The sequence below is a fragment of the Mirounga leonina genome, unplaced genomic scaffold, assembly GCF_011800145.1.
Source record: "Mirounga leonina isolate KUSES-001 unplaced genomic scaffold, KU_Mleo_1.0 Mir_173, whole genome shotgun sequence".
Lineage (NCBI taxonomy): Eukaryota > Metazoa > Chordata > Mammalia > Carnivora > Phocidae > Mirounga > Mirounga leonina.
The window spans coordinates 73,215,085-73,231,596 of NW_023270447.1; the positions used below are offsets into that span (position 1 = coordinate 73,215,085).

The following is a 16,512-nucleotide window of genomic DNA, read 5'->3' on the forward strand; positions in this document are numbered from 1 at the left end:
TTCTTTCTTTCTTTCTTTCTTTCTTTCTTTCTTTCTTTCTTTCTTTCCTTTCTTTCTCTCTCTCTCCTTCCTTCCTTCCCTCCTTCCTCTCTTTCTCCCTTTTCTCTATCTCTCTGCCCTCTCTCTCTGTCCCTCTCTCTCTCTCTTTTACAGTTTGTTTGAATCAAGATCTAAAAAAGGGGGGCACCTGGGTGGCTCAGTCGTTAAGTGTCTGCCTTCGGCTCAGGTCATGATCCCAGGGTCTTGGGATCGAGCCCCGCATCAGGCTCTCTGCTCCGCGGGAAGCCTGCTTCTCCCTCTCCCACTCTCCCTGCTTGTGTTCCCTCTCTCGCTGTCTCTCTCTCTGTGTCAAATAAATAAATAAAATCTTAAAAAAAAAAAAATCTAAAAAAGGCTCACACATAGCAACTGGTTGCTATATCTCTTTTTTTTTTTAATTTTATTATGTTATGTTAGTCACCATACAATACATCATTAGTTTTTGATGTGGTGATCCACGATCCATTGTTTTCGTATAACACCCAGTGCTCCATGCAGTACGTGCCCTCCTTAATACCCATCACCGGGCTAACCAATCCCCCCTCCTCCCTCCCCTCTAAAACCCTGTCTGTTTCTCAGGTCCATAGTCTCTCATGGTTCATCTCTCCCTCCAATTCCCACCCCCCCTTTTTTTCCCTTCCCTCTCCTAAAGTCCTCCATGTTATTCCTCATGTTCCACAAATAAGTGAAACCATATGATAATTGACTTTCTCTGCTTGACTTATTTCACTTAGCATAATCCCCTCCAGTCCCATCCATGTTGATGTAATAAAAGTTGGGTATTCATCCTTTCTGATGGCTGAGTAATATTCCATTGTATATATGGACCACATCTTCTTTATCCATTCATCTGTTGAAGAGCATCTCGGCTCTTTCCACAGTTTGGCTATTGCGGACATTGCTGCTATGAACATTGGGGTGCATATGGCCCTTCTTTTCACTACATCGATGTCTTTGGGGTAAATACCCAGTAGTGGTTGCTATATCTCTTAATTCTCATTTGATCCATAGGTTCTTCCACCATCTTTTTTCTCCCTTAAAATTTATTTGTTGAAGAAGCATTTTCTCTTTGCTGAATTTGCTGAGTGTATCCCTATGATCTACTCCTCTGCTATATTTCCTGTAAACTGGTGGTTGAACTTCTTGATTCGATTTCCTTGGCAATACTGTTTCATAGGTCATGTTGTGATTTGGGTGTGTTCAAATACCAACTTTATTAGAAAGGTTTTCTTTTTTTTTTTTAAGATTTTATTTATTTATTTGAGAGAGAGAGAGAGAGGGAGAGAGAAATTTCAAGCGGGGGGGGGGGAGCAGAGGAGAGGGAGAGAAGAAGCAGACTCTCTACTGAGCAGTGCATCGGGCATCCCTGCATCGGGCTCCATCCCAAGACCCCGAGATCATGACCTGAGCCGAAGGCAGATGCTTAACTGACTGAGCCACCCAGGTGCCCCCTAGAAAAGTTTCAAACAGACAAAAAAAGAGAGGGAAGAGTATAATAAATCCCTATATACCTATTCATTTCCTATAGCTGCTGTCACAAATGGCCACAAGCTTGGTGGCTTGAGACAACACACATTTATTTTCTTATAGTTCTGGAGGCCAGAAGTCCAAAATTGGTATCAGTGGGGAAGGAGTCAGCAGAGTTGTGCTTCCTGCAAAGGCTCCAGGACTGAATCTGCTCCTCCCTTTTTCAGTGTCTGATGGCTACTGAAACTCCTGGCTTGTGGCCATGTCATTCTCCCTCTGTGGCCACACTGCCTTCTCCTTTTCTGTCTGTAATAAAATTTTCCTTGGCTTCTCTTGCTCTCGCTCTCTCTCTTTTTTTTTAAAGATTTATTTATTTATCCGAGGGAGAGAGAGAGAGGGAGAGAGAGAGACTGGGTGCGCATGAGCAGGGGGAGGGGAAGATGGAGAGAATCTTAAAGCAGTTTCCTTGCTGAGCAGCAGTTGGACGTGGGGTTCAATCCCACTACCCCGAGATCATGACCCAAGCTGAAATCAAGAGTCTGAGGCTTAACCGACTGAGCCACTCAGGCACCCCTTGGCTTCTTATTCGTATACTTGTGATTGCATTAAGGCTCACTTGTATTATCTAGGATAATCTCCCCATCTCAGGAGCATTGATTTAACCACACCCGTAAAACATTTGCCACGTAACAGAACATCTATAGGCTCCAAGGACTGGAACCCCATATCTTTGAGGGCCATTATTCCGCCTGCTACAACACCCTTCACCTAGATTTATTATTTTGTCCCATGATTTCCCTCCTGTCCTTCCTTCCTTTTTTCCATCCTTCCTTCTCCTTTCTCTTTCCTCCATTCCATCCTTTCTATTCCCTTTTCTTTCTCTCTTTCTCCTTATTTTGCTGTAATAGTTTAAAGCAATTCCTTGTAAACTTCATCTCTAAATATTTCCATATATATGGATACTTTTTTTTTTTAATTTTATTTATTCATTTGAGAGAGAGAGAGAGAGCATGAGCAGGGGGAGGGGCAGAGGGAGAAGCAGGCTCCCCACTGAGCCAGGAGCCCGACGCGGGGCTCGATCCCAGGACCCTGGGATCATGACCCGAGTCGAAGGCAGACGCTTAACCATCTGAGCCACCCAGGTGCCCTTGGATACTTTCTTATATAACCACACCACTATTATCACTTCATACAATTAATAATTCCTTAGAATCATCTAAAATTCTGTCCATATTAAATTCTCCCTGATTTTCTCAACTATGTCTGTCCTGGATATCATCTGTTTTCCCCTCCAGATCTTCTCACCACCCTTCTCCACCCTACTCTGTGCTCTTGGAAGCTGATCTGTATGTACTATATTACCCATGTCCCTTGCTTCTGGTTGAACTCAGCCAAGGTTGGCCCCGGTAAGACATCAGAAGGTGGAAGAAGAGAGAGATTTGGGTATTTATTTCCCAGTTCCCTCTCCACCAGCTCAACAAAGATTGCTGCAACTTCCTAACCAAGCACACACCTCCTGCCAGGCAGCCCTCTCCAAATAGCTACTCTTCAGTTCCAGTAACTTCTCCCTCTCTTGAGCTTTTCAGATGATAAGGGCGCCCACTCTTGGCAGCCTTGGAGTATTACACTATTCCTTGTGGTTCTCCAGCCCTGCCCTCACCTCCCGAAGTGTCCCTTTGTCCTCAGATGGCCCATTCGAGTGTGCATCTCTTTTCAGGGCCCTAACTGATACGTATGCCTTTTATTTTTGTCTTTTAAACATTTTTCTTGTTCCCATTTATTCCCACTTCAGCACAGTGGTTAAGATCTAGAGTGGGCTATGAAGCCAGATTATCTAGGTTCAAATCCTCGTTCTGCCACAGTTGTGTGACTTTGGACAAGCTACTCAGCTTCTCTATGCCTCAGTTTCTTGTCTCTAAATTGGAGATAATAATACATGCACCTAACTTTACAGGAACTGTAAAGCAATTACATAGGGTACAATGGCCAGAAACACAGTAAATGCTCACCACGTGTTAAATAGCATTGTGATTATTATGGTTAGCACTTTTATTATTCCTTGAACTCATTCCTCTTGAGTCCCTTTCCACTGTGTTCTTGTGTGGGTGTGAATTTTTATTTTTTGGTCCTCTATTCTGAAATAATCATAGATTCATGGGAAGTTGCAAAGATAGTACACTGAAGGGGCGCCTGACTCTTGATCTTGGGGTTGTGAGTTTGAGCCCCACGTTGGATGTAGAGATTACTTAAAAGAAAAAAAAAAAGATAGTACACAGAGGTCCCAAGTACCCATACCTAGTTTCCCTCAAGGCTTGATTAGACTTGGATATAGATACATTTTAGAATAGAACTGACCGAATTGGCTAACAGAATGGATGTGGGTGTGACAGAAAGGAGGAGTCAAATGTTGATAATCTCCGCCTAACTACGCTGCTTGTTGATCATCTCAAAAGAGGTACTGAAACACCCTTACTCCAAGAACATGTGTAAAGGACTACTGAAAAACAGGCTGAGCCCAATAGTCCTGGATTTCAGACAAGTGTCCTTGGCGTCTGTGGTCAAATGAGGATTGGTGGATCCCGGAGGTCCCTCCAGGCTGTTGCCTCTCATTGAGTGTGATGCCTGGAGGGTGGCTGAGAAGGTAAAGCCAATTTGGGGAAAGAGGATCCGAGCTGGGCAACAGACCTAGGGCCTTGGCTTTTCAGCTGGAAGGTTAAACACAATGAATAGACCATGTTCTCTTGTGTCTCAGGGCACTCAAGACTCAAGCTGCCTCTAAGAGAGCTGGGGAGGGATGACCAAACCAGGCCTCTTCGAAGTCCCTCACAGGAGGCCTGGGCCGCGTGTTGGGATGTGAGGAGAGTGTGTGAGGTGTGGTGCGTGCGTGTGGAAAAGTGTGAGTGAATGGGCAGGAGGAAGGAGGTGACTGGGTGGATGTGAGTAAGGGGTGACAGATTTGGGCACTTGAGTGTGTGAGTGTGCATGTGAGTGGAGGGATGTGATTGTGAGTGGGTGTGTTTGCATGATAGTGTGCATTGAGTATATGTGGCCATGCAAGGGTTATACATGTAAGAGGTTCGAACATGTCTGCCTGTGTGTGATGGGGGTGGAGCTGGGGCAGGGGCAGAACGTTGGCCCTAGCTCTTCAAGGCTGAGGCACATGTTAAAAGTGATTTGGGGGGGCGCCTGGGGGGCTCAGTCGTTAAGCGTCTGCCTTCGGCTCAGGTCATGATCCCAGGGTCCTGGGATCGAGTCCCCACATCGGGCTCCCCGCCCCTCTCCCACTCCCCCTGCTTGTGTTCCTGCTCTCACTGTCAAATAAATAAATAAAATCTTTAAAAAAAAAGTGATTTGGGGGGGCGCCTGGGGGGCTCAGTCGTTAAGCGTCTGCCTTTGGCTCACTCAGGTCATGGTCCCAGGGTTCTGGGATCGAGCCTCGCATCGGGCTCCCTGCTCCGTGGGAGGCCTGCTTGCTTCTCCCTCTCTCACTCCCCCTGCTTGTGTTCCCTCTCTCACTATCTCTCTCTCTGTCAAATAAATAATAAATAAAATCTTACCAAAAAAAGTGATTTGGGGGTGCCTGCGTGGCTCGGTCAGTTAAGTGGACACCTAACTCTTGCTCTCAGCTCAGGTCTTTTTTTTTTTTTTAAGATTTTTATTTATTTATTTGACAGAGAGAGACACAGCGAGAGAAGGAACACAAGCAGGGGGAGTGGGAGAGGGAGAAGCAGGCTTCCCGCTGAGCAGGGAGCCCGATGTGGGGCTCGATCCCAGGACCCTGGGATCATGACCTGAACCGAAGGCAGACGCCCAACAGCTGAGCCACCCAGGCGCCCCTCAGCTCAGGTCTTGATCTCAAGAGTTGTGAGTTCAAGCCCCGTGTTGGGCTCCATGCTGGATATGGAGCCTACTAAAAAAAAAAAAGTGATTTTCCCTTTGAGATCCATTTTTGTCAGGAGTGGGGTCCCATTCAGCAGGAGGAGGCTAGCCCAGACATGCAGGGCAGAGCCGAGGCTGGACCCTGAAGGGGTGGTGGTGGTGGTGGTCAGGAGCCTCTACTCCTGGCTCTGCTTCGACCTGGCCTTGGGACCTGCTAGACCCGCTCCCCTCTCCGTGTAGAAGGGTGTCGGATTGGCTGACATGTGGACACCCTGCTTTCGTAGGCAGTGTTGACTACAGTGCTTGGTGCCTGGTGGTGCTTAATAAATGTTTGCCCGTGGAATGACTGGAAGCTGAGGCAGGGAGCCCTGGCCCGTCGGTCCCCCTTTTTTTTTTTTTTTTAAGATTTTATTTATTTATTTGAGAGAGAGAATGAGATAGAGAGAGCATGAGAGGGGGGAGGGTCAGAGGGAGAAGCAGACTCCCCTCCGAGCAGGGAGCCTGATGCGGGACTCGATCCTGGGACTCCAGGATCATGACCTGAGCCGAAGGCAGTCGCTTAACCGACTGAGCCACCCAGGCGCCCCTGTCGGTCACTTTTTTTTTTTTTTTTAAGATTTTATTTATTTATTTGAGAGAGAGAATGAGTGAGAGCACATGAGAGGGGGGAGGGTCAGAGGGAGAAGCAGGCTCCCCGCAGAGCAGGGAGCCTGATGCGGGACTCGATCCCGGGACTCCAGGATCACGACCTGAGCCGAAGGCAGCCGCTCAACCAACTGAGCCACCCAGGCGCCCCCGTCGGTCACTTTTACACACAAAGCCTCCCGCCAACGGACTTGCTCGCACACGCGCTCGCTCACATTCACAAACTCGCCCGCGCTCACGCACTCGCTTGCGCACACCTGCTGCTCACGCTCGCTCGTTCCCACGGACTCACACGCTGCCGCGCTCCGCCCGCGACGCCCCGGCTCCTGGGCTACGTGCTGCCGGGTGACCGGGGGCTGCCCGGCCCAGTCACCCCGCTGACCACGGCGGCTCTTCTAAGCTCCTCCTCATCCTTTTCTTTTTTTAAGAGTTTATTTATTTATTCATGAGAGAGAGAGAGAGAGGCAGAGGCAGAGGCAGAGGCAGAGGGAGAGGGAGAAGCAGGCTTCCCACAGAGCAGGGAGCCCGACGCGGGGCTCGACCCCAGGACCCTGGGGCCGTGACCGGAGCCCCAGGCCCACGCTTCACCCCCTGAGCCACCCAGGCGCCCCCTCTTCTCATCCTTTTCATGTTCTCGCTGTCTCTCCCTCCCCTCTCTCTCCTCTCTGTGTCCCTTCTTTCATTTTGTCCCTCACGCCCCTACACAGACATGCACCCTCGACGCACACCCCCCGCCTCATGGCGTTCTCTTCTAATTTCCCCGGTTGTCTGGCCTCCCGTCTGCCCATTCCTCTCATGCTCTCTGTCTGTGTTTACGTCTGTCTTTCTCCGTGTGCCTTTCTCCCTCCACCTCTCACGGTTTCCTGACTGCCCCCCCCCTCCCCAGGGCCCCTTATTCTGGTTTTCTCGGTGCCGCATCCCTCTTCTCCCTTCCTGGCTCGCGCTCAGTCTCTCTCTCTCTCTCCTCGAGTGCATGCTCGCCCTTTCTGCTCTCTCTCTTGCATCCCCAGCTCCCCGACTCGCTGCCCACGCCCCAGCCTGGGCCTGGCTCCCGAGAACCCTCCCAGCAGGGGTCAGGGCCCCACCACCCAGCTTGGAGGTTCTTGTGCCACCCGTTGGAGGAGCCCCAGGGTCACAGCATTTCCTCCCTGGGGGTGACTTGGCACTGGTGTGCTCTGTTTCCTCACTTCTGCAATTTCCAGATAGCACAGAGGCTCGGTCTGCAGACAGACGGACACTCAGATCCTGCTGCTGCTGGGGCCACTCAGCCTGCTCAGCCTTCCCTGATTCAGGTAAGGGGGGGGGGGTCCCGGCGCTGGCTGGGCAAGGGGGAGGTGTGTGACAGGGTCCTCAGGAGACCGAAGTCTGAAGGGACCGTTCTGGCATCTTCCTCAGGCCCAGTGTTTAGAAAGGATTCCTGGTGACCAAACTTGCCAGGAAATGCAGCTCCCCACTTTGGTTGCCTGAGGCCCGGGCCGAGCTGAAAGTGAGCCCCGAGATCTCACTGGGAGCTGACGATGGTGGTGAGAGGGGGCTACCTAGAGGTCGGGGGCTGAATGCCATCTGCTGGACTGGCTGCCTATGGCGTCTTGGCCAAGTTATGCTCCCGCTCTGCAGCTCAGTTTCCGGCACTGTCGAATGGGGATAATCCTGCCTCCCCAGCAGGACTGTTGGGAGAAGCTCGGGGTCTGGTACAGGGCTGGGCACTGAGGACCTCATGAGATGCCAGGTGTTCCTGGGGGATGATGAAGATAACCAGGTTATTGGTACAAAGGGCCTGGCCCGCAACGGGTTCCCCCCAACAGGTCCCGGGTGGGAGGGACAGGGCACAGGCAGGTCTCCCCTTGTCCTTTGCTGGCAGGAGGTCCCGGGTGGGCCAGCTGAACCAGGGTCGCTGTGCAGACACTTGCTCTCCTGTGGAGAATGAGGGAGCCAGCAGAGTCTCTCCGTAAAGCATTTAGGCAACTCTGATTTAGATCTGTTCGAACGTGCAGCTGGGTTCCAGGTACTTGGAGTGTGTGTGTGTGAGTGTGTGTGTGTGTGTGAGTGTGTGTGAGTTGTGTGTGAGTGTGTGTGTGTGTGTAGGTGCTATGAAAACAAAAGACAGAGATGTTCCTACCTTTAGGTACTGACAATGCAGCCAAAGAAAGAAGTCCGCTCTGGACATGACGAAATGGCCCTGGGTCTGAAGTGGGCACCTCACGATTGGCAGGATTTTGACCTTAGCTCTAGTTTATAGGCTGGGATGTTGGCAACCGAGGAGCCTCACTTTCCTCTTTTGTAGATTAGGGCTTAAAGTCCTGCCCTTTGGGTTTGTGCGGGAGGATGAAGGAGGAGGCCAGGTGGGAAAATGCTTTGTCAATGGTGAGATGCTGCACAATGTGTTACTACTAATATTGACAGTCATCCTTACTGTAAATGCCTTACGGGGGGGGAATTCATTCTGTTCATTGTTTTATCCTTACCCTTTGCACAGTGTTTGGTGAGCAGTATAATCTTAGAATATGAATTGAATAGATGGATGATAAAGTAATATGCTGTACTTAAAAGAGAATGGACAGCAAGCCAGAGGCCCAGCATCTGGCCCCAGTTCTGCTCCTGATCCTGTTGTCACCATGGGCAAATCTTTTCTCTTTTCTGGGCCTCAGTTTTTCCATCTGTCCAATGAAGGTTTGGGTCAGGAATTACAGTCTATGGCGTTAATGACAAAATCAGCCTCCAGGACTGAGTTCCTGCTCTTGATTGGTATTGGGGTGGGCAGGGGTGTGATGAGAAGCTGGGGTCCTGTCTGTCCTTTTACAGGGAGACCTTTATAGAGGGACCCCTCCTCCCCAGTCTAGGCCCATGATCAAGGCCTCGTTGAGGAGAAGGGGGTGCTCCTCTTTGTCAGTGGCAGCCCCTCCTTACGCCCCCCCCTCCCATGAGGGTTGGCACAGGATGAGGCACAGCTGAGCTACAGTGTGGGAGCACTCCCTGACTGGTCCTGGGGGAGTGTGTCTGGGTTGAGCGTGGAGCCCATTCCCGGAAGGACAAATGCTGGGCCCCAGCACAGCCACCTCTCTGGCCAGCCCCCATTGGGTTCCTTGGCAGCAGGGTGGGTGGGGAGAGGAGCCTCTGCTGTATCTTTCCATGTGCATGTGTGTCTGTGGTGGTGTGGGTGGTACTAGGACGTGGGCCCTGGCTGTAGTCACATGGGCCTGGAACATGACCAACATGCAGGAGGGTCTGGTACAGCCCAGCAGTTCCCAGAAGCAGAATCATCAACCAAACCAGCTGAGAGGTTGGTGTACCTTTCTTCCCTTGTGTCTCCAGCCAAGGAGGATCCAAAGCCAGACTCTGTGTGTGTGTGTGTGTGAGAGAGAGAGAGAGAGGAAGAGAGAGAGAATATGTGGGGCAAGGACCACTGCTCAGCAGTCCCTCCCCACCCCCTTAGTTCTGTGGGAGGGGGACCCTTAGGGTCTGGGTTTGATGCTGAGCTCAGCTGGCTGATGGGAGAAGCATGTCAAACATTTGCGCAGGCCCCTTTATAGTTTTTAAAGTCCATTTCAGTTTACCAAGTGCTGTACTGTTGATAAGACAAACCCTTTATCACTCCTACCCATCTTATTTTCTTCTTACAACAATGCTTGAATTCTTGAGGTTGCCCCCTCACGCCGCCCCGCCCCCGCCCCACCCTGCGGATTTTTCAGATGCAGATCACAAGTCTCAGAGCTCACTCACTCAAGGTGGTGGGGGGCATGGCTGAGACCCAGAGTCCTGATGCTCTGATCTCAAGTCTTGTGATTTCTCTTCAGCTCTCGCTGGTGGCGGCTGGTTTGGTGCACGGCTGATTGGTTCACTCATTCATTTCTTCAACAAATGTTTTCTGAGGGTTCGGGAGGAGCTCACAGTTACTGAGCAATAACCATTTGCATTGACTGTTTCATTCTGCTTTTACAACTACCTGGTGAGGAAGCTTTTATTATCCCCATTTTGCAAATGAGGAAAGGGAGCTGCTGAGAGCCAAAGAGCAGCTAGGGAAGAGCAGAGTCCCGTGTGGATCCTGGTCTGTGGGACCCCAAGGCCTAGGCCCTGTACCCTACGTTTTCCCTTGGGCTGGGCCCCAGGTACCCACAAGGGCACCAGCAGGACGGATGCAGGAGTTCCCAGGCTGGAAGGCGTGGTCCTTTGGTGTGATTCAGGGTATAATGGAGGGGTAAGCCCAGTACCGAGAATCCCACAGGAAGACGTACCTCTCCGTTCCCTCCTCCCTGCCCTGGCCTACTTCCTAGAAGGAGGAGGGAGGGGGAAGGAGACCCACAAATACCATCTGGGTATTTGGGAGCCAGAAGGAAAGACCCAGGCCAGGTTCAGGGTCCCCCACCTCCACAGGGATGTCCTAGACCAGCTGAGCAGAGACCGAGTCTCACCAGGGCAATATATATTCCTGGGGTCAGGGAAGGGCCCTCTGTGAGAAGGGAGATTGGGAAAATCTGGTTCCCAGGCCACTCCCACCTCAAGAACCCTAGACCTTGTCCCTGACCTCTCCGAGACAAAGAATTCCATTTCTCCACCCAGAAATGTGCCCAGCATGGCGCTGGACTCCTTGTCTTTGAAACTGTGGGGAGCCCAGAATTCCCCAGAGGTGAAGATACTTACTCCCTCAATTTCCCCCTCAAATCCCTCTGCTTTTTGGAGAAATGGTAGTGAAAGCACTCCATGAGTGGAATCTTTAAAGAGTCTGGCCAGCATGGTCAGGCCAGGGCCCAAATGCCAAGCAACAGGGGAGGTCAGAATAGGAGTAACTCATTGACTGAGCATCTACTATATGCCAGTCACTTTAGAAGTTTACCTGCCTTCAAACTCAGGCTATCCTATGAGATCAATGTTGACATTATTCTCATTTTATACATGAGAAAAGTAGGACTCACAGAAGAGAAATGATTAAACTGTTGTGTTTGAGAGTTCTCAGGAAATCTAAGGGCTGGGAGTGACTAAGGCTGGTGTGTGAGGGTTTGGAAGTAGAGGATGAGGGACAACGTGACTGTGTGTGTGTGTGTTTATCTATTAGTAAATGTCTCTTTTTTTGAGAGAGAGTGAGCACACGTGCGTGCACACACACACACACATACACACACGAGTTGGGGGTAGGGGAGAAAGAATTCCAAGCAGGCTCCATGCCCAGCACAGAGCCCAATAATGGGCTTGATCTCATGACCCTGAGATCATGACTTGAGCTGAAATCAAGAGTTGGACGCTTAACTGACTGAGCCAGATGCCCCTATTAGTAAATATTTCTTGAGTGTTTGCTGTGGAGGAGGCCCTGTGGCACACCCTGGTGAAATGCCAGAAGCCTTGAACCCAGGGAATTCCCAACCCAAAGGAAAAAGAAACCAACAGCCATTATAATGCAGTGCGATGCGTTGTGTTATGGAAACCCCAGGCAGCATCTCTAAGTCTATCTGGGTTGAGAAGTCAGACTAATGGTAGCCAGCACTCCTTGAGCTTTGATTATAGATCAGGCATTTTCTATTTAATCCTTACAACAACCCTATGAAGTATTCTTCTTATTATTTTTACAGAGGAGTAAACAGAGGCCCATTGGAGGTTAAATTAATTATCTTGGGTAAGAATCAGCTGATGGCATTTTGCCAACTGTCATTAGCTGCCAAGAGAAGATGTGACTGGTTCCTGGAAGCTTTCAGAGTTAATGATACATCTGGAAGCCTGATGTAGGTGGCTTCAGGCTGGCGTGAGCTCGATATGAGCTGTTGCAATGACCGTGCGGCTATTTTGAGGAACATTTGATCTGATTAATTAGCAAATTGGATTTCCTGTAGATACAGTTTTGTAGAGCTGTTGATTGTGAATATCTTGAATTGTGCTAAGCCCTTTACACACATTATTCATCAAATATTCATAGCACTGGGGCGCCTGGGTGGCTCAGTCATTAAGCGTCTGCCTTAGGCTCAGGTCGTGATCTCAGGGTCCTGGGATCAAGTCCTACATTGGGCTCCCTGCTCGGCGGGAAGCCTGCTTCTCCCTCTCCCACTCCCCCTGCTTGTGTTCCCTCTCTCGCTGTGTCTCTCTCTGTCAAATAAATAAACAAAATCTTTAAAAAAATATTCATAACACTCTGGGGAGATATGTGCTTGGAATATCCCCAGCTTCATTCACAAAGGAAGGACCTGAGGCTCAGAGAGTGATGTGCTTGGCGATGGGTACAAGCTAGGACAGGATAGAGGCAGAATTCTTGTTTGTCTGACCAGAGTCTGTGGTCTTAACCACTGTTCTTTCCAAACACTTTGTATCCTTTATCTCACTGGATGCTCACAAAAACTCCAGGTGTGATTGTCCCCATTTTACAGATGAGGCCCAGAGAGGGTCAACAGTTTTACTAAAGTTGCACAGCAGTAGGTCTTAAAGCTGAGCCCTGTGATTCTAAGTTAAGAATATACAACGTACTTTCAAGTCTATCATTGCTTGGGTCCATAAAGAAAAAAAAATTTTTTTAAAGATTTTATTTATTTGTCAGAGAGAGCACAAGCAGGGGGAGCGGCAGGCAGAGGGAGAAGCAGGCTCCCTGCTGAGCAAGGTGCCAGATGTGGGACTCGATCCCAGGACTCTGGCATCGTGACCTGAGCCAAAGGCAGACGCTTAACTGACTGAGCCACCCAAGCGTCCCAAGAAAACATTTTTTTAATTGTGCTAAAAACACGTGACATAAATTTCCCTTTGTAACAGTTTTTAAGTACACATTATAGTATTGTTAACTGTATGCACATTGTTGTACAGCAGGTCTCTAGAACTTTTCCATCTTGCCTGACTGAAACTCTATACTCACTGAACAACAATTCCATCTCTCCTTCCCCCTGTCCCTGGCAACCACCATTCTACTTTGCGATTCTTTGCGTTTGATGACTTTAGATATTTCATATAAGTGATGACCTTAGGTACTTCATATAATCATTCAATATCTGCCTTTTGGTAATTGGCTTATTTCACTTAATAGTGTCTTCAAGGTTCATCCGTGCTGTAGCATGTGACAGGATCTCCTTCCTTTTGAAGGGTGCATAGTCTTCCGTTATACACACACCACGTGTTGTTTATCCATCCATCTGTTGATGGACATTTGGGTGGCTCCCACCTCTTGGTATTGTGAATAGTGCTGCTATAAACGTGGGTGTGCGAATATTCTTCAAGATCCTGTTTTCAATTCTTTTGTAAGTATACCCAGAAGTAAGATTTCTGGGTCATGTGGTAGTTCTATTTTAATTTTCCGAGGAAACTGTACTGTTTTCCATCCTGGCTGTATCATTTTATATTTCCACCAATGATGCACCAGGGTTGCAATTTCTCCACATCCTTACTAGGACTTGTTATTTTCTGCCTTTTTGATAGTGGCCATGCTGCCGAGTGTGAGGTGCTATTTCATTGTGGTGCTTATGTGCACTTCCCTGACGATCAGTGGCGTTGCACATCTTTTCACGTGCTTGTTTGCCATTTGCGTATCTCCTTTGGAGAAATCTATTGACGTCCTTTGCCCATGTTAAAATCAGTTATTATTATTTTGTTATTGTTGTTATTGTGTTGTAAGAATTCTTTATATATTCTGAATATTAACCCTGTATGCAGTATATGGTTTGCAAATTTTTTCTCCCGTTCTCTAGGGTGCCTTTTTCCTCGTCTGTTTCCTTTGCTACAGATGTTTTAAAGTTTGATGTGCCCCCATACATCTATTTTTGCTTCTGTTTCTTGCATTCCTGCTGTCGTAGCTGAGAAATTATGGCTCATTCCAGTGTTATGAAGCCTTCCCACCTATGTTTCCTTGTAGGAGTTTTACATTTTCAGATCTTATGTTTTGATCTTTAATCTGTTTTTAGTTCATTTTTGTATATGGTGTAAGAGAAGGGTCCATCTTCATTCTTTTGTTTGTGGATCTCCGGTTTTCCCCTTGGCACTTGTTGGAGAGGCTCTCCTTTTCCCATTGTGTAGTCTTGGCACCCTTGCCAAAGATCATTTGACCATATGTGTGGAGGTTTATTTCTGGGCTCTCTGTTCTGTTCCACTGGTCTATATATATTGCTCTTTATGTTGATACCATGCTGTTTTTTTTTTTTTTAAGATTTTATTTATTTATTTGACAGAGAGAGACACAGAGAGAGAGGGAATGCAAGCAGGGGGAGTGGGAGAGGGAGAAGCAGGCTTCCCGTGGAGCAGGGAGCCCGACGTGGGGCTCGATCCCAGGACCTTGGGATCATAACCTGAGCCGAAGGCAGACGCTTAACGACTGAGCCACCCAGGTGCCCCGATACCATGCTGTTTTGATTATTGTACTTTGTTATGTCTTTTGAAATCACGAAGTGTGAGGCCTCCAGCTTTGTTTTTCTTTCTCAAGAGTGTTTTGACTCTTTGGTGTCCTTCGAGATGAGGTTCTATCTGAATTTTAAGATTTTATTTTCTGTTTCTGCAAAAAATGCCACTGTGATTTTGACAGGGCTTTGAATCTGTAGATGGCTTCAGCAGGTATGGACACTGTAACAGTATTAAGTCTTCTAGTCTATGAATGAGGATGTCTGTCCATTTATTTGTATCTTCTGCAATTCCTTGCAGCAATGCTTTGTAGTTTTCAGTGTATAAGTCATTTGCCTCCTTGGTTAAGTTTATTTCCAGTATTTTGTCCTTTTTTTTTTTTTTAAAGATTTTATTTATTTATTTGACAGAGAGAGACAGCGAGAGAAGGAACACAAGCAGGGGGAGTGGGAGAGGGAGAAGCAGGCTTCCTGCCGAGCAGGGAGCCCGATGCGGGGCTCGATCCCAGGACTCTGGGATCATGACCTGAGCCGAAGGCAGATGCTTAACGACTGAGCCACCCAGGTGCCCCTATTTTATCCTTTTTGATGCCGTTATAAATGGGATTGTATTCTTAATTTCCTTTTCTCTTTGACCTATTTTTATTCTTTTAAGATTTTATTTATTTGAGAGAGAGAGAGAGAGCGTGCAAGCAGGAGGAGGGGCCGAGGGAGAAGCAGACTCCCTGTTGAGCAGGGAGCCCGACTTGGGGCTCCATCTCAGGACACTGGGATCATGACCTGAGCTGAAGGCAGATGCTTAACCGACTGAGCCACCCAGGCGCCCCTCTTTGACCCATTTTTAAATCTTTATTTTACCAATGAGGACACAGAGAGTCAGAGTCATGGGGTGAGTTTAGTGTTTGAAACAGAATTTGATTCCAGCTCCAGCGCTGCCTGGTAGGAGTGATATGGATGCAGATCCCCTCCCTTTGCCCCATTCCTGTTCTTGGGTCACAGGACAGGTCTATGAGGGGTAAGGTGGCCAATGAGTGGTTTGCTTCTCCCAGGGGCCTTGGCTTGGCTTAGGAGATAGGATGGGTCTTGGAGTTCAAAACCCTATCTGCCACTTCTTTTTTTTTTTTTTTTTTAAGATTTTATTTATTCATTTATTTGAGAGAGTGAGAGAGAGAGAGAGCACATGAGAGGGGGGAGGGTCAGAGGGAGAAGCAGACTCCCTGCCGAGCAGGGAGCCTGATGCGGGACTCGATCCCGGGACTCCAGGATCATGACCTGAGCCGAAGGCAGTTGCTTAACCAACTGAGCCACCCAGGCGCCCTCTGCCACTTCTTAGCTGTGTGACTGGACAAGTCTGTTTCCCTCTCTGGCCTCACTTTCTTCTCTGGAGAAATGGTCATTTTGTAAAACTCACCTTGCAAGGCTGACTTGAGGAAATGTATTCATGGGTATGTAGTGTCTGTATATTTAATCCAGTACCCTGAACTTAGGTAGGCTGGCTGCGACTCCCCTCCTGTCATGCCCTACACACGAGGCAAGGAGCATTTGGATGCACTTGTAAATGTCCGCTTGGAGTGTGTGTCCCTCCCACACCCCACCTCTAGCCTGAGCGGAGTCAGTGATTGTACCTCCAGGCTTGCAGCTCTGCAGGGAGCTGCTGGTGCATGAGATCGCATGAACTTGAATGTGAGTAATTTATAGCTTATAAATATTTAGACATTTGTACTTTAAAAAAATTATTTGAGAGAGCGAGAGAGAGCTCTTGTGAGGGGGGCAGAGGGGCAGAAGGAGAGGGAGAAAAGCAGACTCCCCACTGAGTGCACAGCCTTATGGGAAGAGGGGGAGGCTGGGGGCCGGACAATCCCACGACCCAGGGATGACGACATGAGCCAAAATCAAGAGCCAGATGCTCAAGCAGCTGAGCCACCCCAGTGCGCTGACGTGTACTTTTGACCGAACATGGCCCCACAAATGTTAGGAGCTGGGCTGACTGGTAAACCCAACTTCCCAACCCACAGTCCACACTGGGGAAGTAACCAGCACATACTTCCTTCTGCCCAGATCCAGGTGGTCCCTCCCCTCTGACTGTTCAGCTGAAAATGGGAGCCCAGGTTCCCTAGGGGCATGATGTTCTCAGACAGTATGGGAATGGTAGGGGGTTGGGACTGAATGCTATGCACAGTAGAGGATGGGA

At 48.8% G+C, this 16,512-nt stretch overlaps 1 protein-coding gene across 3 annotated transcripts in view; it reads left to right on the forward strand.

The window, feature by feature from the left end:
* Nucleotides 1-16,512, forward strand: part of PTAFR (platelet activating factor receptor) — a 42,032-nt gene that overhangs the window by 9,395 nt on the left and 16,125 nt on the right. Inside the window, exon 2 of one of the 3 annotated variants that reach the window (XM_035019347.1) lies at nt 7,233-7,322. The exons of 1 other annotated variant lie outside the window; for it this stretch is intronic. In XM_035019347.1, the coding sequence (XP_034875238.1) occupies nt 7,233-7,322 (90 nt within the window). Of the gene's footprint in view, nt 1-7,232; nt 7,323-9,829; nt 9,977-16,512 lie in introns of those variants that run through there. One more of the 3 variants, XM_035019348.1, reaches the window with a different exon arrangement.